Source organism: Lucilia sericata, unplaced genomic scaffold (assembly GCF_015586225.1).
Source record: "Lucilia sericata isolate MDLA Ls3-8-SP2 unplaced genomic scaffold, ASM1558622v1 Contig000014F_arrow, whole genome shotgun sequence".
In the NCBI taxonomy this organism is placed as follows: domain Eukaryota; kingdom Metazoa; phylum Arthropoda; class Insecta; order Diptera; family Calliphoridae; genus Lucilia; species Lucilia sericata.
In genome coordinates, this window is record NW_023994053.1 from 1,404,455 (window position 1) to 1,426,648 (window position 22,194).

Here is a 22,194-nt window from a genome sequence, read left to right on the forward strand (position 1 = left end):
TTATGTCAAAAGATTTTCAAATAGGAAAATTTATGGAAAGGCAGATGTACTGCCACTGTCTTCCTATGCTCTTGTCCTACTTGATAAGTTTGTAAATCGACTGGAAACCCACGATAACATTTTGATGATAAATGTTTATGAAACACAGGTTGTATTTGACTGGTCAAACAGTATATATAACTCACCTATTGGTATTATCGGAGAGGATATTTCTACGCTATCGAACTCAAGTCAATACTGTCTACCGGAGTTTTACTCCAGATCTACTATTGGCTCAAATAGGGGTTAATCTTTTTATCTTAGTTTATAATTTTTGTATATGTTGTTTAGTTTTAAGTTTCTTTTGATCTCAATGTTGACGTATAAGCAGTCTACGTAAACTTTTACTATATTTATTGAGCAATATAATTTTAATGTTTATTGTCTGATGTAAAATTCTGATGATCTTTTATTGTTAATGTGAGCATGTTGCGTTATTGTCTTGTATAATGTCTTCAATGTTTATTAAAATAATACATATAGTTTTAAGTTTATACAAATTAAATGTTATCGTTATTTAGTTCCATTGTAATCTGACTATCAAGTCTTAATAAAAGAATATTGAATATTGAATATGTTCAATCTAATAGAAAACTCAAAAAGTACCTTTTGAAGAACGAAAAAGTACCAAAAATTCCCCTTTTATAGGACCTCACTCAATCCGGGCTCTACATGCTTAATTTCACGTTTCTAGGTTCATTATTATACAAAAACTTAAAATGTACCTTTTGAAGAACCAAAAAGTCCCCTTTTACAGGTTCTCACTTAATAAAGGCTCTACACGCTTTCATGTTTCTACACAGAGGGAAAAAGAAATATACACTCCTGGTACCAAATTGACACCAAAGAGTTTATAATTTTCCGTTGTTAAAGTATATACATACGTACTACAACACTATGTAATGTTGACAACGCAACGTTGTTGACATTGCAACAATTCGTTGTCGAAATCTAAATTGTATACACATCTGTTGTCTAAATGTTAACAAACGTGGTAAGCTCACTATTGACAAACAATCCGTTGCCAGATGTGTATACAATTTAGATTTCGACAACGAATTGTTGCAATGTTAACAACGTTGCGTTGTCAACATTACATAGTGTTGTAGTACGTATGTATATACTTTAACAACGGAAAATTATAAACTCTTTGGTGTCAATTTGGTACCAGGAGTGTATATTTCCTTTTCCCTCTGTGTAGGTTTAATATTATAGAAAATTCAAAAAGTTCCTTTTGAAGAACGAAAAAGTACCAAAAAGTCCACTTTTATAGATTCTCAAGTGCTTAATTACATGTTTCTAAGTTTTAAGTCAAAAAAGTACCAGTCGAAGTACGATAAAGTACCAATAAGTCCCATTTTATAGATTCTCATTTACTCCGGACTTTACTTGCTTAATTTCATGTTTCTAGGTTAAATTTTATAGAAAACTCAAAAAGTACCTTTGTAGAACCAAAAAGTTCCGAAAAGTGCCTTAATTATTAATTTCATGTTTCGATTTCAATATCATAGAAAACTCAAAAAGTACCAATTGGAGAATGAAAAAGTACCAAAAAATATCACTTGGTACCGGTGTTTCAAATAACACCCCATTAGCATATTTAGTGTTTCTTGAATAAAATCAAATTTCCCGTTTTTACCCCTTTTGGTACTTTTTTCCTCCCCATTAACGAAATAAAAATTCTGTTCCAAAAAGTTGCAACATCGTATTGGGAGCCCGTTATTATGTATTCATATGTATATTTAAGTTAATAAACCAAAAACAATGTTTCATAAAAAAGTACCAAAAATAGGTAAAATTTTCACCCCTTAAACGTCCGAATATCCAAAAAGTAATAAATTCATATTTTTATTTGTTCGTCAAGTTATGAAGGATTCAAAAATATTTTTTTAATGTTCTCTTGTTTAAAAGATACATGGGGTGCAAAAGAAGTACCAAATTACAGTTTTAACCCGTTTATTCCCCAAAGGGGCCGAATTTGAAAAAATTACCGGACACCCAAAGTAAATTAATAAAGTAGCATCACTTGAACAGCTGACTATTTTTTTTAAACTAGATAAATGAAGCAAGTTGTCAAAGTTTGTTTTGAAAATTGTTAACATTGTTTACGTCGCCATTTTTAAATTGTGTTTTGCTATTTGTTAAAATTTAGTGAATTAAAAGTGGTTTTAAAGTAGTTTAAAAGTGTAATAAATTGTATAATCTATATTAATATAATTAAATCGTTAATATTTTTAACTTAAAAGTAATATTTTTTATTTATGTTTTGTTCACATTGTTGTTCAAGGAAATTTTATTTTGACACAATCTTAAATTATTCCAAAAACAAAATACAAGTGGTTGTTGTAGATGTTGTTGTACAACAAGAGATGTCGCTACCCAACAAGAACAGTGACAGTCATTTGATAGGTCATTTGACTGGCACTACTGATGTATTATTTCTATCACAGCGTAAAGCATAAAAAAATAAAATAAATATACCTTGGAATTATCCATTAACTATTTTTTTTTAGCAAATTTTATAAAAAAAATGTTGCAAGAGTGTTAGTGAAATCATTTTGTATGTGTTAGTTTCGGTCATACATTTCTTGTAGGGTACTTTATTAAATACTTTGCGGACACCTGTCCGCTTTTTTTAAATGAACGACGATAAGCTTTAACTGTTTTTGTAACTTTTCTAGTTTAGGAGATTTGAGGTTACCGAATTTACGTTTTTACCCTTTTTTAACCCCCAAAAAAATCCTTTTTTAAATGATATCGAACTCAATATTTAATGAATATTTGACATTTGATTTATCATATAATTGGTGATGGCAGTTTGTCGTATGACAGCCAAATAATTATATAGTGCAGGTCGCTAGAACCTCCATATGTTTTTTTTCGAGTTATCGAAATGCGTGTGGAGTAATCGTAAATACAAAAAAAAAAAGTTGCCAAATAAATTAAAGTTTAATGTTTTTGATCTGGCAATATCATTTTTACGATTGTTTGACATTTCCATAGTGAGAAAAAAATCGACTACAAATTTTTTTCTATATGCTGTGTGAGAAAATTATTAAAATAAAGTAAAAATTGTGAAAAAGTAATAAAATATTACGCATAATGGAGGTTGCTACTGATGTAAGCAAAAATATAAATGCAAAATCTATTGAATCTTCTAATAGTGAGGGAAAAGCAGATTCAGAAAATCTCGATGGTGTAAAGACAGCACCGCCTGTGAACAACGCCATTAATGGTGCGGCAAATGAAAATTTAAGTGAGACGGGCACACCAGAAGTTGTGGCTCCTAGTAAGGAATCCTGGTAAGTTTTATTATTTGATATTAATATCATTAGTTATAAGAATGAACATTTATTAAATTTTTGCATGGTGTTAGGACACCTGCACAAAATCCTGTGCCATTTGCCGGACATGGCGGTGGGCCACCAGGATCATTTAGGGGACGTGGAGGCTTAATAATGCATTTTAACCGCGGTGGCGGTAGGGGAGGTGCTACACACTTTAATCGTCCATTTGATCCAAATTCACAAAATAATTCTGGACATAATGCTGGCGCGCCGCCAGGTGGTCCCCAGTTGGAGTTATGGGTGGAAACTAAAACGGAAGATGGTAAATCTTACTATTATCATGCCCTAACTAGGGAAACGACATGGACAAAACCAGAGGGACCAAATATTAAGGTTATGACACAAACCGAAATTGAAGAAATGAATAAAAAACAACAACTGCAACAACCATCGCAAGGTAACCAAGCACCATCCAGTGGGGCCACCAATATAGTTAATGGGAGTGCCGAGGAAGCAGTCAAAGAAAAAGCTGACAGTGCAACTACTATTCCAGAAAAAACAATTACATCACAGCCTCCGCCGGGCATGATGTCACAACCGCCTCCAGGCCAACAACCATTATCACAACCACCACCTAATTTGGCACCAGCGGGTATGCCGCCAGGACCTCAACACCAACATCCTCCAGGATTACATCAACAGCCTCCACCTTTCTTTGGCGCAGGCATGCATCCGCCAAATTTCAACCAACCTCCATTTGGTATGCCTCCTCCTGGATATGGTGGCGGTTTTCCAGGTGCTCCCGGAGCTGCACCATGGGCAGCTATGCATTGGAATCAGCATATGCATCCACCAGCAGCTGCCCAAGAAAAACCGGCTAAAAATCTCATAATAAAACCTGGTGTTATTGACCCGGCTGTTATAGCCAGAGCTGCAGAATGGTCGGAACATAGAGCTCCGGATGGTCGTCCGTATTATTATCATGCCGGTAGGGGTGAAAGTGTTTGGGAAAAACCACAAGCTTTACGTGATATGGAAGCTGCACGAATGGCCGCTCATGGCGCTACACCGCAACCTACTGCGGCGGCTCCTCCCACTCCATCTTTAGTTTCTGGCATGCCACCGCATATGATGGCAAATCCTTTAATGCATATGCAGGCACCGAATCCGGCTTTCACCGCGGATCCAGCAATAGCATATGCCCAAGCCGCTGCAGCAGCAGCCGCCGCCGCTGGTATTAAACCTATGAATGAATCGTCCAAAACAGCCGCTATGGAAAAAGAAGCCAAGAAGAATGCCGAAGAAAAACGCAAAAAAGAAGATGAACAAAAGAAAACCACTGCTGCAGCTAAGCCGGTGGATAAATCGAGGCCCATCTCTAGCACACCAATACCAGGCACTCCCTGGTGTGTTGTCTGGACCGGTGATGCTAGAGTTTTCTTCTATAATCCCTCAACGCGCACTTCTGTTTGGGAACGCCCAGAAGATTTACTGGAACGCGAAGAAGTCGACAAAGCCATTAACAATCCACCGGAACAACTTAAAGGGGTCATGGCTTCAAAGGCAGACAAGTTGGAAAGTGAAAGAGACAGGGCAAAGATGACTTCAGTTTCAAATCTAACGAAAGAGCTTGGTGATTTTCATATGCAGGAGGATGATGACGATGATGAGATTATTAAAATAAAAACAGAATCCGAATCAGATGTTGAAGAAGTTACAGCTAAGAAAACACGTTTAAGTAGGTTGAGAGAAAGTTTTATGAAAAAATAATTATTAATATTTGTTTTTTTTTTTTTTTTTCAAAAAGCCAAATCCAAAAAGACCGATGCCATTGAAGCCGCTATTGAGGCTGAGGTAAGAGCCGCTAAAGAACGTGCTCTTGTACCCTTGGAAACACGAGTAAAACAATTTAAGGAAATGTTACGTGAAAAAGATGTACGTATTAATAAAAGTTACACACATATTAAAGACAACAACTAATACTTATTGCAAATGTATTTGCAGGTTTCGGCTTTTAGCACTTGGGAAAAAGAACTACATAAGATTGTATTCGACCCACGCTATCTATTGCTAACATCTAAGGAACGCAAACAAGTTTTTGAAAAATACGTTAAAGATCGTGCAGAAGAGGAGCGCAAGGAGAAACGCAATAAAATGAGACAAAAGAGAGATGATTTTCGTAAACTTTTGGAGGATGCTAAGCTGCATGGAAAGTAAGTTATTGACTTTTAAAACTCTGTGAAGAATAATTTTCAATAAATTACTTTTTTTAGATCTTCATTTAGTGATTTTTGTCAGCGCTATGGTAAAGATGAACGTTACAAGGCAATTGAAAAAGTGCGCGAGCGTGAATCGCTCTTCAATGAATATCTCTTGGATGTAAGGCGACGAGAGAAAGAAGAAAAACAACAGAAAAAAGAACAGGTATGTGTAACAATTATACTAAATAAAATTGAATTTCTTTTTTTTTTTTTGGAATTCAATCTTTATATCCATTTTCAATATTACGTATTACAAGCAATAAATAATGATGATACAACCGTGGTTTTATGTATTCACTTACATAAATTTACAATATTTATATATTCTTGTTCTTTTTATAAAATGTAAATAATGATTGCAAAATTTTAGAAAACAAATATTAATTAAATTTATATATTATATATTTTACTTATGACTATTTAATTTTCAACCCACAAAAAAAAAAAAAACAAAACTACAAAACTTGTATAGATTTCAGCCTTTCGATCACAATATCCAACCACCAACCACTTTGTGTGTGTGAGAGTGTGTGTTAATTTTACATTTTATTGCCAAATGCGATGAAATGAATACAAAGGTATTGAAACTTGAAAGGATGTGATTAAAAGGCAACTACTTACCACTCCCTCTACTCTTTCTCTTTTTCCGTGTGAGTGTATGTGAGAATATTGATGTGGGTATGTGCGAGAGCAACCCCCAAATTCTAATTGATTGATCGAAGGTGGTTACTTAACAAAACAGACAAATTTTAAATGATAGAAAGATAAGCAAACAAACAAACTTAAACACATGGGATAGCGTAAGTGCGTTAAATCGCTTTAGTACAAATTTTTAGAAAATCTTGTTTAGCAAAAACATTTTTTTGTTACCAAACATTTTTTTACACACAACCGAAACAACCAATCAACCTACCTACCGAACGTGCAACTTACCACAATTTCATAACATAGCCGACTATTGAGAAGAAACCCCCCGAGGACTTTGACGTTATCAATCATGCATGATGGTATTGAGCTGAGTGAACAACTACAACAACCCACCACCTGTTTACCACAATAATAACCCTAACCTTAGAGCCTTAATTTTCCACAGCGAGTGTGGTGAGTTATCCAATGAAATCAAAAAATAAAAAATAATATTCTAACAGAATCAGTTGAATGTTGATAAAAATATAAAAAAAAAAAACTATTACAAAAAAATCACAAATACAAAACTATGCTGATTTATATCGTTGGTGATTTACCCCCTTCTGTTAGGCTAAATAGAGGATTTCGGATAGACATACTTCAATCATAGACGGAGGCAGAAATCATCAAACATCATGGATTTATCTATGTCTATGTTGTGCCATTGTATTGTACTGTTTTCTTGTATTTTGGTTTGATTGCTGCTGCTTTATGTCCAGATTGTTCCAAAATTATCCAATCTCCGTGTGTGTCGTTTGCATTTGCGAAGCTGCTATTTTGCTGTACGATTGATTCTCAAAAAAAAAAAACAAAACAGTATGAAAACATAATAAATATTTATGTTTAAAAACAACTAATCATTTATAAATTCTTTTTCAGCGTGTCTGAGATGTGCGTGTAAATGATATTTGTAAAGTGTTTTCCAATTTTTTTTATATTTTATTTCACTTGATTGTCTTAATATTTTATATAAATTTAAGCAAAGCTTTAGTCAAAACTTTGTATTGCTTTTGAAACGATTCTTTTGGAAATTAACCATTTTTAAAATTGAGGAAGGTCTCGATTTGGCATCTATTTCAAAATTAACTTCCCTAGCTTACGACTCCAAATTATATATCAATCTCTTTTACATTACAGTTTATAATTTGAGAAAGAAATTAAATGCATGGATAATATACATATGTTCAACTATGACTCCTCCATTTTGGGTTATTATCAAGATCTTTCCTAACATTTTAAAATATTTTTTTAAATAAATATCAATAAAGATAAAGATGTCGATTTGGCAATTTGTATATAAAAATTTTCTAATTTTACGATTCTAAATCGTGGACCAGTTCATAATTTGTAAAATTATTAAAGATGATCCAAAGCTGAGATATGTTTAACCACAACTCCTCGATTTTGCAATATCTCGAACAATATTTAAATAATTTAAATAAAACATCAAAAACCGAATTTTACTTTTTCGGAAATTATCAATAACTCTTTCTTTTTTCTAGTATTAATTAGATTAAATATTATTTACACGTACATTTCACTGTTTTTCATATTATCTTGTTACATTTTCTTTATTATTATTATTGTGTACGTCTGTCCGTCCTTCCGTTCAAAAGAGATTAAAAAAACCTTCATGCCTGGCGTACACAAATTTTTAATTTATTTATTATATTTAAGTCAACTGTTAGATTCATTTTAATTGTAAACTAAATAATGCAACTTCTTTTTCAGCCACCACAAACGTAATTAAACTATTTAAGTTATTTCTAAGAACTAAGGTAGTTTTTAAAATCCTATAATCGATATAAGTTTTAATTTCCCACAAAAAACATCAATTATTTCATTTGAAAAAAACTAAAAGACTTGTATTTATTCTCTTTCTCTCCCTTCTATTTCGATTTGTCTTTGTGCTGGATAACCATTTATATTGGTTGCAACAACCAAATAGATACGCAAAGATTTTATTGAAATGTTGCGTGAACGAGGTGATTCTTTGGATCGTCATTGTCGTTGGCATGAGGTGAAGAAGAAGTTTGAAGGAGATTCTCGTTATCGTGCGGTAGAGAATTCTATGTACAGGGAGGACTATTTCCATGAATATATGCGTATGCAGAAGGATGAGAAGAGACGTAAGGAAAAAGATCGCAAAAAGGATCGAGAGCGTGAAGAGATGGAAAGGAAATCGGAACGTAAAAGTGATCGTCGTGACAAAGATCGCCGTGATCGCAGCCGTAGCCGTGACAAGGATCGTTCGGATAGAGATGGTAAGGATAAGGATTACAAGGAGAAGGACAAGGACAGAAGAGACAGAGATAAGGAAAAGAGCAGCAAAGACAAAGATGATAAAAAGAAAAATGATGATTATGTGAGTTGAAGAGGCAAAAAACGTCTAGAATATTGTTTATTATTTTTGTTGTTTTTGTGGGTTTGTAGGAAGAGGGAGAACAGCCTACGGAGGAGGAGCATTCTGCCAGCGAACAGGAACAGGAAGCTGAACGTCTACAGAAGGAACGTGATCGTCAATTGAGAGCCGAACAGAGTATACGTGAGCGAGAGAAGGAAGTACATAGGACATTGGCTGGTCATTTGCGTGATCGTGATAAGGAACGTGAATTGCATAAACGTGAAGAGGCAGTTGGTCACTTCAATGCTTTACTTACAGATTTAGTACGTAATGCCGATCTCACCTGGAAGGAAGTCAAGCGTCAGTTGCGCAAAGATCATCGTTGGGAATTAGTTGAATATCTTGATCGCGATGAACGTGAAAGGTAACTAAATCATACTTATCAAACAAAATAGGAAATTAATTTTTTTTTTATTTTTAATTACAAAAACAAGAATCTTCAATGAACACATTGATAATTTAATGAAAAAGAAACGTGAAAAATTCCGTGAAATGTTAGATGAAATCACCACTTTGCAATTGACCAGTTCTTGGAAGGATATTAAGAAACTCATTAAAGAGGATCCACGTTATTTGAAATATAATAATTCCGAAAAATGTGAACGTGAATTCAGGGATTATATAGTGGATAAAACATTGGCCGCCAAAAGCGCTCTCAAGGAATTGCTTAAGGAATGTAAACTTATAACACACAAAAGTCATGAACTAGTCAAAGAAAATCCAAATCATCTTAAAGAAATACAAGATATTTTAAAAATGGACAAAAGGTAAAAGAAATAATAAATATATTTCCCTGAAATATTATAAACTGAAAATATCCTTCATTTTAGATATTTAATAATAGAACACTTAGCTGAAGAACGCACCGCTATTGTCATCAACTATTTAGAGGAATTACACAAACGTGGACCACCGCCACCACCTACGGCGTCAGATGCTACACGCCGCATCAAATAAAATGTGGTAGAAAAAACTTTAATAAAAATCGTCATATTTTTCTAAATCTATATTATAATATAAACCTTATTATCTTTATCCTTTCTTTGTCTCCTCCTATATGCATATCTTGCAAAGTATTTTTTATTTTCTTAAAAAAGAAATCATACAAATATAATATTATAAAATTATTATTGAGAAAATCATAATGACAGGGCATAAATAATTATGTTTGTTTATTTCTTGCTAAATTTATAGATTTAATTTATCTATAAATTTATTATTTTTTAATTTGTGTGCAAATTTATACATACATAATATAACAAAGAAAAATTTACATTTCACAAATGTTTTCATTTAAAAGAAACTATAATTAAATAAATTAATTTTAACACTTTTGGTCACTTTTAAAAAAATTAATTTTTTTATTTATGATAAAACAGAATAAAATATGTTTGGCGGATTTCTTGTGAAACATTTTTTGTAAAATGTAAATTCTGGAAATATTTTACACAAAAAACTTCAGAGAACAAAGATTTTTTTTTAAAGTACGTGTGGAAATGAGTTTTAACAAGGTTTGTAACTCGAACTTTGAAAATTCCAATAAATACTAAGGCAGTTAATAAATATAACTTTTTAATTTGTTTAATTTTGAAAAAGATAGTCTACCAACTATATATGGCCCTATGGGCTCGGTTGGTTTTTCGTAAATAAATAAATACAAAAAGGAAGATTATTAATAAAATTTACAAAATTAGTTTCATGTTTTGTTGACAGATATAATTGCTTTTTAACGGTCAAAATACTATTGTGAATAACATAACATTGCTTTTATTGTGATTATACCTGTTTCTTTCCATTCCATTTCCGTTTATTGTTAATGTTTAACTTCAACAGCTGTTAGCAGGTCTATTGTGAATGACTTCATATTTTTCACATTCAGTGTTTTCTTTTTTGGTGTGCAGAGTGAAATTATCTAATTATTTAGTGAATTTTATCAATTAAAATTTATACCAAAAATGTCCTTGCTAACAAATACGCTGAGGACTACAATCAATGGTTTAACAAAATTATGTAAATCGACTACAGCAAATCTTACACCTGCAGCTACCGGTGCCCTCTTGAACAGCAGACAGCTATCGTTCGAGGAAAAAAGAGCACGAGGACCCTTAGTCCGCCGTCATGGCTACAAAGATCATCTCTTACAAGGAGGTTTATTACCTCATCTGGATAATGGCCAAAAGTTGCCTATGCCTGATTATCGTCCCAAAAATGCCTGGAATACAAAACGTGCCCTATTCGGTCAGAATGATTACATTGATATTTTGGGCAATGAACGTTTACATCCAACAAAAGTTTTGTATTCGGTACCTTCCTGGTTGCGTGGTGTGTCCGGTAATGAATATCAAGTCTTGTTGCGAAAACGTAAAATGCTTTCGAAGACACTTTATCCAGTTGCCCGCCCTACCAAATGGAAACATTTACAAAAGCGTATTTTATATTTGTATAAGTTCTTGAATCGTAAAACGAAAACTGGCTTCTCTAAGCAATAAATGGGAATATTTCATTTTGTATCTAGTATATTGGAGCTTTGAATTAATGTTATAGATGATTGATTCTGTAAGAATAAATTGCAATTTTATTGTTACTTTAAAATCGAATTGGAATTGTTTCTTTTTTTGTAATTACTGTACGGAGGAATCATTGGAAAGGAATTTACTTTGTTACTTGATAAATTCGAGGGGTGAGCAAGTGCAGTGCACTAATTGCAGTTTAGATAAAAGAAAGGAAAGTGGTGTTTCTGCTGCAGTATATTTTAGAGACATTATGTATATTTTCCATAAGGAAAATATACTTGGCAGCTTGTTCTTTATTATAAGTAAGACGGTGATTATTCAGGAAATCTATTAGCAAAGAAGACGAAATTGTGTACCAGTAGTCAGATAAACTTTTTTCTGTTATACACAATATATTCTATGAAAAAACTTTTATACGCACAATTTTCTATAGAAAACAATTATACTTGATAATTTTCTATAGGATTAACTATTATACGTAGTTGTGATCATGACTTCTTTACCGTATGGGCCTATAATGGCTTTTATTCAGTAAGAATTTCCTCCATACTGTTTGACGTTTGCGTTGAGGCTCAGGCCTGTGTGGCTAGTTAGCGCATAAAGAGACTATGTTAAAGTAAAATGTAGTAGTTTCCCGTATCATTTACGCCATAACAGCGTTTAAATGACAAAAGGATGATGTAAGGGTCACGACAGAAGCATTTGAACTCGCAAAAGGTAGGAACAATTCGGACGTCACGGTCAGAGAAGATGTTCTGTAGTTGTACAGTACATGTCATCCTTACTGACCTGCATGCCAGAATAGTTTAGCACGAAGGGCAGGTACTGACCGACTTAATTATAGATGGCATTCCGCAGATGTCAAATGTACCCTTTCGTGCCGGATAAAGTCTTTGCCCTTTGACGAGGAGTTTGCTAATAGTCAGACCGCAAAGAAGAAACTTCCTAATGGCGAGGCTGGGAGAAACCAAGGGGTCTTTCCGCAACTTGTTCGGGAGGCAGGTGTGCAGGAGATGCCAAGTGCCTCTCCACAAGATATTAACGAAAGAAGAGAAGACGAATGAAGCGATGTTGAGGTCTTTCGCCTTTTGGACCAAAATGGCAGTCAATGCTCTCGTCATTGACGTTCTGGGATGGTCCACTCCCTAGATATAAAAGGTTGTTTCGGGCAAATGCCCAAAAGTGTAATAAACCAGTCGTCTAGAAGAGCAGAGGTGGCCCTGCGTCCAAGGCACACTTTGGCGAAATTAAACAAATTTTCATATATTTTATGTGATTTTATTATTTAATATTTATTTTCTTCTTTTTACATGCATTTTTTTTTGTTTATTATTGTTTCTTTTTATTATTAGTTTTTCATTTTGTTCAGTATTAAACAAATAAAAATTACATGCAATACCTTTTTTATATTTTCATGTTTTGTTAGTCACTGTTTTAAATCATCTAATTTATGTTTGTGTTTAATGAACGAACGAATGTTTTTGGTTTTTTTATTATTGTTGTTTTATTATGTTTGTTTTTTTTATGTAATAAATGTTGAATTAAATAAATATTCGTTAATTATTAGTAATTTCATAATAAATTCTTATTTATTGTTACTTTTATTGTTTAGTGGAAATATTTCAATTCAAAAACTAATTTTCAGATTCGCGTTTTGTTGTTGTCTTCTTGGGATTTGTTATTTTTAAACTAAAATTTGTATTAAGTCTTTAGGAACTTAAGGAGTACATATTTGAAAAACTAAATATGTATGAAATTATTAAAATCTAATTGTTGAATAAAAATAGTCTTGCCAAAAGAATTAATTAAAAAAAATTTTTTGTTAAAAAATATAACCAACCCATAGTTTTTAAAATGTTTTAACATTTGCCGCAAAAATTCTTATTAAATATAAATTTAAAGCATATTTTAGGGCATTAAATAAAAAATTTAGTGTTTCTTAAGGGGGTTCAAACCTAGTTAGACATGCGAAAGATAACTGCGATAAAGAACATTTTGAACTGAAAACAACAATATAAAATAATAAAAATTCCCTTTTTAACTATTCTAAGGCAAGACTTTTATTTTCATATTACATATTACAATTGTTCCTATATTAGACCTTTTATAATTAATATAAATTTCTCGTTATTTTTTTTTTGGGGGGACTTTGGAATTTCTGTATTATTTTCTTTAATGTTGTATTGATTGATGCTTAGGCACAACGTATGTTTCTTTATTTCTATTAAAATATAGTTTTTTTCTTATTTTTTTTTTTCATAATTTTCTATGGTTTCTATTAATTATCATAAATTTTTATATGTTTTTAATAAAAGCTGAGCTGTTCTGTTAAATTCTTTAGCAGATGTTTTTTTTTAAATCGAATCTATCAGCTTTTATTATTTTGTAATATTAAGGGACTGTTCTTATTAATTCTATGAATTTTTATTATGTGTTTTTTTTTGTGAATTTTATTAAATTTTTTAAAGTTAAATTTAATTGATTTCTAGTATAATTATGTATATAGTACATGTCTACACTAATCATCACTATTTTATATACGCTATTTTCAGTTTATTGAAGACATTTATTTGTTTTTTAATTTTTATATATATTTTTTTGTAAAAAAATATTGTGTGTTTAAATGAATTTAGAGGTTTTGGTAGGTTAATAGGAGGAGTTATAAGGATTTTTTTTCTTTGATAACAAAAGTTTAATTTAGTTTAAGAAAAACTGAAAGGATTTTTTATATGGCCACAAAACTGAAACTCTTAAGAAGTAGCAAATAAAGAAATATCATTTATCACCTTATCCCTGACAAATATTGATTAGGGTTTCTAAGCGGGGAATTTTTACCGGCAATGCCCGTTAGTATTTGTTTCGTAAATCCTGGGGAAGTTTTGTCGGGAAATTTCGGTTATTCCATTAGAAGATTTATTCATAAATTTTTTAAAATATTAGATAAATTAATGAAACTTTTGCATAATTTGTTTACTGGTAATGATTTCACTTAATAGTAAATACTATTTAAAAAAATTATGATTGAATCAGTGTATCATATCCGATGCTTTAAATTAGTTTATTTAAAATTAAACTTAAATAAAATAAATTTATATAAAAAACTTCCAAACTTTCAAGATATTGTTATCAGATATATTACGTTTATAGCGGGTTTTACACATCTCCAAAAGCGAAGAAATTAAACTTAAGTCTTAAGCAAATTATATTAAAACTTACGTTAACTTTAGAACTCTTATCCCCCAGAGATTGAGATAATGGGACTGTTTCTAACTATAAATACTTTGTCGAGGCCAACAAAAAGGCTGATTGAAAAAAGTACCGGAATTTAGAAACTCTATTATTGGTACTAATTTTGGATTTTAGAGAACTTTGCTATTCTGCGGTATGAAACGATCTGTCAATATTTCATGTTACACGATCAATAAATATCACAATACAACAAATATCACAACAAACATTTGTCCAATTCACAATCGGTGTTGTATGGTTGTGTCGTTAGGTTAGATTGATAGGAGGATGTATATTACATCAAATCTGAAGAAATACACCTAGTCCACTATCGGGCCTGTTGTGCGCTCTTTTTCATGTAAGAGAAACGTTTGTTTGGTAAAAATCAGTGTTCGTGTGGAATGTTATATCCGGAATAGTATCACTCCCAAGATATTTGGATCTGGTTGTATCGTAACATGTCGTAATTTTATTATCGTTTTGTTTGGAACGTACTGCGCATCAAATGCAACACAGTGATGCATTTCCGAACAGGTCTATCCTACATGAAGTCAGCACTGCAATCGTAATGCAGAATGTCAATGTTGCCAAACGGCTGATTAAGATCGACATGAGCGGTGGAAGATGCGCAATTGTTTTTCATTAAGAATGCAAATTCTGCACATGAAGTTTGAAACATTTTATGATGTCGTAAAGAAAAATACACGTTGGATTTTAGTGTTCTATTGATGTTTTATATATCGTCACCTTAAACGCAAACGGCCCTATCTCACATTTTTAAAATTTTACAGGAGAAGCAAAAAACTATTTACATTGTTTCCATAGAACATACAGTTAGGTCAAAGGTTATCAACGTCAAATAAAGGACGCACCTGCAAATTCTGCTGTGGAATATACTTCGAGAGATTGGGACAAACAAAAAGTGTGTTATCATTGTAAATTGAAAGACCATATTCAAACTATGTATATAAAAACTACGATTACACTCTCTCTGTTTTAGTTTTCTTACGTTTCCAACAGATTTCCTTCGTTCTACTTGTTCTGAAGAAACACAATGGAATTCTTTGAAAAAAGTGTCTGTTTTATAAGAAGGGTAGCCGCTAAATCAATCATGAGTGGCTCACATGGGTCCACCCAGTTGCGGGCCCGTTGAGATACATTTAAATATTACTCCCTACTTCCAGATTTAAACCAGCCGAATGGATTCACAAAGTTTAAGATATTTTTAAGGCATATCCCAGATAGCTCATCCATAGAGCAGCAAAGTCATTTTATTCGAGACGCATTCTTCTGGCGTGATTGCCAATTGTTGACTGATACCAGCATTCTTATCTGTTCCCAGCGAAAGCTTAGTAATAAGTTTGACCTGGGAGCATCGTATAGAGGCCAAATTGACCTCGAAGTGAGACAGGTTTCATTCAACCATCTGATTTGAGCCATTTCATATAGTTTAGTCTGAACCAGTGATTTACAGTTTGTAAGGGAGATACCAGTAAATGCGTCGATTTCATCTTCCCCTCTCATCGCACCATTCCTGGCAAGTTCATCCGCTATACAGGGACTCATATTAGCGTAGTGTCTGTTAGCGGTAGATTGAAATATAGCTCATACTTTATAAAAGTTAGCAAAAGTTTTAAAGTTGACAGTAATTGGCCGAATAATTCGGGATATTGTGATGCGTATTCCCAGTGGTCTTGATTTAAAAATTCAGTTAAAATTTTACATATTAACATTACTAAGAATTTTCGAATTTAATTTAGATTTTTCGAACATAACATTGCATCGGCAATAGGTGCCTTTATGTGTGCAACTAAATAGGGCTACGAGAACTGATCAAAAATTCAGTTACAAAATACGATTATAAGGTTAGTTTACAAACCAACAAACTAATAAAGCAAGTTAAATAAAAAAGCTTGTAAAAAGAGTTAAAATATAATTTCTAAAATACCTTTTCTTTCGATAGAGTTAATGCTCTATATCAAAACTAATCAAATACAACAATTCGCTGTCGGTGTTTTGCTCATTAATATAAATTAAGTTGGATATTAATAAAAAAAAATTATTTTATTTATTTTATTGATTATTTTCATTTATTAATAATTAGTCTCAAATTAAAATAATAATATTTAAAAAAAATAATTGTCATTAAAATGAAAATAAAAAGCATTTAAAATGCTTTATTATTATTCATATTATATTGATACAATTAAATAAGTGGTAGTGGTAAAAAATAATTATTTTAAACTTAAAAAAAGCTAGTTTTTTGAAAATATGTTTTCTTTTGTCAATAATAAAAAAAATAGAAAACAATTAAAAAAAAAGAAATCTTTATGATAATTTTAGCATTAAAAATATATTTGTTTATGATTTAAACTTAAAATGCAATAGAATAAAGAAATTAAAGGGAATTGGAGAAAGATAGTAATAAACTCATTATAAAAAGCTGGTAGTTAAAAAAATACAATTAAAAAGTAAAGAGAAGAGGATGAAAGAAGGAGGGATTATACAGACAAGGTCGTTTTATAAATATGCTTTTGTTGTTATTTTTTATTGTTTTTGTTTTTTTTTAAATACATGGTGTTTAACGCCTTTTTGCTTTAATATTAATTTTTGTTTTTTAGAATTAATAATTATTTTTTTATGTATATATAACTATAAATATATATATATATATAATATAATTAAAGTAATTATTTATTTTGTTGTTTTCGGTTTTATCTCTCTCGTTAAATGTTAATACATAATAAGTTTAATAATATTTAATAAATGTTTTGTTTTTTTTATTAATTGTTTTAATAATATAAAGATGATTTTATGGTTTTTTGTTTTTATTCAATATAATTTCATTTTTTTCATTCGTTACTATTTCTTTTCTTTTTAATTTATTTTTTTTAATTATTGTATATAATAACTATTTATATATTTAATAATAATAATAATAATTATACGTAAATATGCATATAATTTTAATGTTGTTGTTCTTGTTGTTTTTGTTGCTGTTTCCTTATTGTTTGTTGTTGTTGTTTTGTTTTTCTTAATGTTTTATAATCAAAATTATAATATTTAATAATAATAATAAGAAAATGTAAAATTATTATTATTATGTGTTTACTTTGTTAAATATTTTTTATTATTTTTATCTTTCTTCTTATGTTTGTTTTGTTTTTTTTAAATAAAACATACAACTTAAGAAAATAATTTCAACATAAATCAATGATTTTGTAGCTTTAATCAGTTGTTTTTGGTGGCCTCTTTAGCCGCCATAATAAGCGGAGTTAAACTGGCCAATGGACGGGCCAATTTTAAGAAGGGATGCTGTTGTTAAATTAAAAAAAATCAAATATTTTTGTTAATTCATTTAATTGATTTTGTTTGTAAATGTTTTATTATTACCTTTAGCAATTCCATTGCACTAGCACGACGATCAACTTCTACTTCGAGACATTGATCGAGGAAATCTTGAAATACTGGTGAGAGTTTTTCTTTTTCTTTAATCTCAGGTTTGCCATTAGTAGCAATGAGGTACAAGGCTTTCAATGGATTTTCATTAAGATAAGGAGGTTCACCTTCAACCATTTCAATGGCCATAATACCAAGAGACCATAAATCGACCTGTAATGTTTTATTGTTTTTTTTTTATTTGTAGATAAATTGTACAGACTCTTTAAAAAAAGTATTCTTATTAATAAAAAGATTAAAATGATGTTTATGAACTTTTTAGCAAAAAATAATTTTGATTAACTTTTCATCGTTGGATGAAAAATGGGACTTTAGTTTAAAAAGTAACTATAAGTAGGGAAGAGAAATTTTGGTTGAAATCAGTTTTTTTGTGAAAAATGAAAATTTTAGTAATTTTAGTTTAAAAAAGGTACTTTTGTTGGAAAAATTACTATTAAAATTTTCGTGGAAAATTTTAGACTAAAAAGAGACTTTTGGTGATAGGATAAGATTTGTAATTTTTGTAAAAAGGGAGATTTTTGGAAAAAAAAATGTACGAAAAAAGGGTATTTCGGTAAAAAAAGAATAAACTTTTAGGGACTTGAGATGGAAAAAGTACTTATAGGTGGAAAAGAGACTTTTGGTTGAAATGTAAAAGAGAAACTTTTTATGTTTTACAAAAAATGTAAAGATCAAATACTTTCAGAGCAAAAAGTACTTTTGGTTAAAAAAGTCATTATAAAATTCATCAGGTCATCAGTGAAAAAGGGTGACTTTTGGCGAATAAAGAAACTTTAGGTGAAAAACTGACTAGTGAAAAACTGACTTTGGTGAAAAAATGGGCTATTTTGGTGACAAAAGTGACTTTTGGTGAAAGAGGTGACTTTTAGCGAAAAAAGTGACTTTTAGTGGAAAATATTGAAATTTTTTGTGAAAAGGACCTTTTTTTAAATCTTTTTTTCGTCAAATAAGGAACTTTTGGAAAAAATGAGCTTTATATAGTTTTGTGAAATTGGTGAAAAAAGCGAAAAAGTGTCTTTTTGGAAAAAAGTGACTTGATGGAAAAGTTAACTATTGACGAAACAAGTGAGTTTTGGAGAAAAAAAAATTGACTTTTGGCGTAAAAGTAAATTTTTTGTGAAAAAAGTGACTTTTGGTGAAAGAAGTGACTTTAGGTGAAAAAGGGTGACTTTTGGCGAATAAAGAAACTTTAGGTGAAAAACCGACTTTGGTGAAAAACTGACATGTTGAAAAAATGGGCTATTTTGGTGACAAAAGTGACTTTTGGTGAAAAATTGTGTCTTTTGGCGAATAAAGTAACATAAAAGTGAATTTTGGTAAAAAAATGGGCTATTTTGGTGACAAAAGTGACTTTTGGTGAGAAAGTTGACTTTAAGCGAACCAAGTAATTTTTGCGGAAAAAGTGACTTTTTGATAGAAAAAAGTGAATTTTGGAGAAAAAGTGACTTTTGGTGAAAAAAAAAAAGAATTTAAAAGTGGAAAAGATGACTTTTGGTGAATAAATTAAATTTTTGGACAGAAAAATGACTTTTGCTGTAAAAAATCTGACTTGGTGAAAAAAAGTGATTTTTTGGGTCTGACTTTTAGGGAATTAAGTAACTTTTGGTGGAAACTGAATTTGGCGAAAAAAGTGGTAAAAGTGAATTTTTATGAAAAATGTCCTTTTTTGATGACAAAAACGACTTATGGTAAAAAATGATGACTTTTTGGTGAAAATTACTTTTGGTTAAATAGTAACTTATGGTGAAAAATAATGACTTTTGGTGTAAAAGTTAATTTTTGGTGAGAAAAGTGAATTTTGGTGAAAAAAATGTGATTTGGTGAAAGAAGTGACTTTTGGTGAAAATAGTGAGTAACTTCGTTCAGCACATAAATAATCAATTTTTGGGTTAAAATTGAAATAATTTATAAGAGTTTTGTAAAAAATGGCGAAAAAGTTGGCTTTTGGTGAAAAAAGGTGACTTTGTGTGCATCAAGTAACATTTGCTGAAAAAAGTGAATTTTGGAAAAAAGTGACTTTGGATGAAAAACGAGAATTTTTGTGAAGAAGGTGATTTTTGGCGTAAAAGTATTTTTTGGTTAGAAAAATGTTTAATATTTAGTGAAAAAGGCGATTTTGGTGAATAAAGTGATATTTGGTGAAAAGATGTGAGTAACTTCGTTCAACACATTAACAAAACAGAAAAAACAAGTAAGAGTGTTATATTCGGCTATGCCGAATCTTATATACCCACCATAAAACCTCGTTTGACTCGAATGAAACTTACTTATGTCCAATTTCATCTATATACTCGTATATTTAGGCCAGTTATAAGCGTTAAAGTAATTTTCTGAAGGGGACCATGTATAGGGGGGTAGGGTCAATTATGGGTCGATCCTCATAAAATTTGGTAGATAGAATTTGGTTCGTATTAAATTTATTTGTGTCGAATTTCATCGCTACACTCGTATTTTTAAACCATTAATGAGCGTTGCAGTCATTTTCTGAAGGGGACCTTATATGCGGGGTAGGGTCAATCATGGACCGATCCTCATAAAATTTTTTAGATAGATTTTGACTCGTATGAAACTTACTTATGTCGAATTTCATCTATATACTAGTATTTTTAAGCCAGTAATGAGCGTTAAAGTCATTTTCTGAGGGGGACCTTATATGGGGAGTAGGGTCAATTATGGACCGATCCTCATAAAATTTCGCATATTGATTTTGGATCATAAGAAACTTACTTATATCGAATTTCATCGCTATATTCGTATTTTTAAACAAGTTATGGCTGTTAAAGCTGCTTTTCGAGGGGCCACTTGTATGGGGGCTATCCGAAAACGTGGACCGATATTGCCCATTTTCAATACCAAACAAACCTTACCTATAAGAAATATTTATGTGAAATTTCAACCCTCTAGCACTTTCCATTCGGACTCTATCGTGCTTTCAACAGACAGACAGACAGACAGACAGACAGACGGACGGACGGACAGACGGACAGACATGGCTAGATCGTCTTAGAATTTAATGAGGACCCAGAATATATATACTTTTGTGGGTCTATGACCAATATTTCTATGTGTTACAAACGGAATGACAAAATCAATATACCCCCCATATTTTTTGATGGTGGGTATAAAAATAGACATATAAAAAAAACCTACCTTCGGTCCATATTGTTTACGTGTAACAACTTCCGGTGCCATCCAATATGGTGTACCCACCATTGTTGTGCGTTTCGATTGCTCCGGTGATATTTGAGCACAAAAACCGAAATCAGTTAATTTAACTGAACCATCCAGACCCAATAAAATATTATCACTTTTAATGTCACGATGTATGACCTGATTGGAGTGTAAAAATTCCAAAGCTTGTAACACTTCACGACACACGGCCGCTATTTGACCCTCATCCATACACGTCTCCGTAACCACATCGGTCAGTGAGCCACCCGGCAGATATTCCATAACAACCCACAGTTCTTCCGATACCAAATAACTGTCCAAATAATTGACAACATTTGGATGTTTATTCTCTCGCATGACAAGAATTTCATTGATGATCAGTTCTTTTTTGGGTTGCTGCGACAGATTCATTTGTTTAATGGCCACTTCCATGCCAGTGGAAGATTCAATGGCCGTATAAACGGTACCCGAGGCACCCTGACCTATTTTTTCCATTTTCGTGTATTTACGATTTGGATCACCCACCGAGACAATGGTGCGCAATTTCTCAAGTATTTCTTCATCAGACATTTTCTTCTTTTTCGTAGCGCCCGATCGTTGTTGTGTTGTTGTAGTTGTTGCTGGCGTCGTGGTAGTGGTGGCGGCCCCCGTGGTAGCCGCTTGAGCAGGTGAGGCCGCATTGGACGATGCTGCAGCAGCATTAGCTCCAGCAGCGGAGACCGCATTCAAATTATTAGTATTTGTATCGTGTGCATACAAATCTGTGGTCACAATTGGTGTTGTCGTTAGAGCAGGTTCAATGTTATCGGGTGTAGCCGGTGTTATGGTTGTTATGGTAGGAACATCCACAACGGTATCCGTAACAGTTTGTGGTATTGTCGCAGCAGTTGGTGTGGGCAAAGGTGGTGTTGGCATTGCAATCGATTCAATAAACGAAGACGATGAAGAGGGACAATAAATTGGTGGCAATGTTGTCATATCATCATGATATGAGGGAAACGATGAAAAGGAGGAAGCAGAAGAATCATGATTAGTTGTAGTTGTTGTTGTCGTTGTAGCATTACAATCAATAAATTGCAATTGATTACTAGTACTAGGAGTTGCACTAAGAGCTGCTGCAGTAGCAGTATTATTAGTGGTAGTAG

General features: G+C 31.9%; 3 protein-coding genes across 4 annotated transcripts in view; 2 read left to right on the top strand and 1 right to left on the bottom strand.

Moving 5' to 3' along the window:
* The first annotated feature begins 3,010 nt into the window (after nt 1–3,010).
* LOC119604573 (transcription elongation regulator 1) lies at nt 3,011–9,806 on the top strand. Its single transcript, XM_037957271.1, has 9 exons — nt 3,011–3,341; nt 3,416–5,064; nt 5,134–5,261; nt 5,331–5,539; nt 5,600–5,750; nt 8,223–8,639; nt 8,708–9,042; nt 9,113–9,445; nt 9,509–9,806. The coding sequence occupies exons 1-9, from the start codon at nt 3,142–3,144 to the stop codon at nt 9,633–9,635; spliced, it is 3,549 nt and encodes a 1,182-aa protein (XP_037813199.1). The 5' UTR covers nt 3,011–3,141; the 3' UTR covers nt 9,636–9,806.
* A 717-nt stretch (nt 9,807–10,523) lies between these two features.
* Nucleotides 10,524–11,275, top strand: LOC119605162 (39S ribosomal protein L51, mitochondrial). Its single transcript, XM_037958140.1, has one exon. The coding sequence runs from the start codon at nt 10,634–10,636 to the stop codon at nt 11,165–11,167; it is 534 nt and encodes a 177-aa protein (XP_037814068.1). The 5' UTR covers nt 10,524–10,633; the 3' UTR covers nt 11,168–11,275.
* A 6,290-nt stretch (nt 11,276–17,565) lies between these two features.
* The window catches only part of LOC119604717 (serine/threonine-protein kinase PAK 1), a 43,909-nt gene continuing 39,280 nt past the window's right edge, over nt 17,566–22,194 (bottom strand). For both annotated transcript variants that reach the window (XM_037957525.1, XM_037957516.1), the window contains exons 6-8: nt 21,029–21,810; nt 17,813–18,031; nt 17,566–17,734 (exon numbers count right to left, since the gene is read on the bottom strand). In XM_037957525.1, coding sequence (XP_037813453.1) covers nt 17,651–17,734; nt 17,813–18,031; nt 21,029–21,810 — 1,085 coding nt within the window. In that variant the 3' untranslated portion in view covers nt 17,566–17,650. The remainder of the gene's footprint in view (nt 17,735–17,812; nt 18,032–21,028; nt 21,811–22,194) is intronic.

Bases quoted from the DNA above. Each gene is read 5' to 3' on its own strand.
- LOC119604573 (XM_037957271.1), top strand. From the start codon at position 3,142: ATGGAGGTTGCTACTGATGTAAGCAAAAATATAAATGCAAAATCTATT. The intron at 8,640-8,707 runs GTGAGTTGAAGA...GTGGGTTTGTAG, and splicing joins AAAAGAAAAATGATGATTAT to GAAGAGGGAGAACAGCCTAC. The intron at 9,043-9,112 runs GTAACTAAATCA...TACAAAAACAAG, and splicing joins GATCGCGATGAACGTGAAAG to AATCTTCAATGAACACATTG.
- LOC119605162 (XM_037958140.1), top strand. From the start codon at position 10,634: ATGTCCTTGCTAACAAATACGCTGAGGACTACAATCAATGGTTTAACA.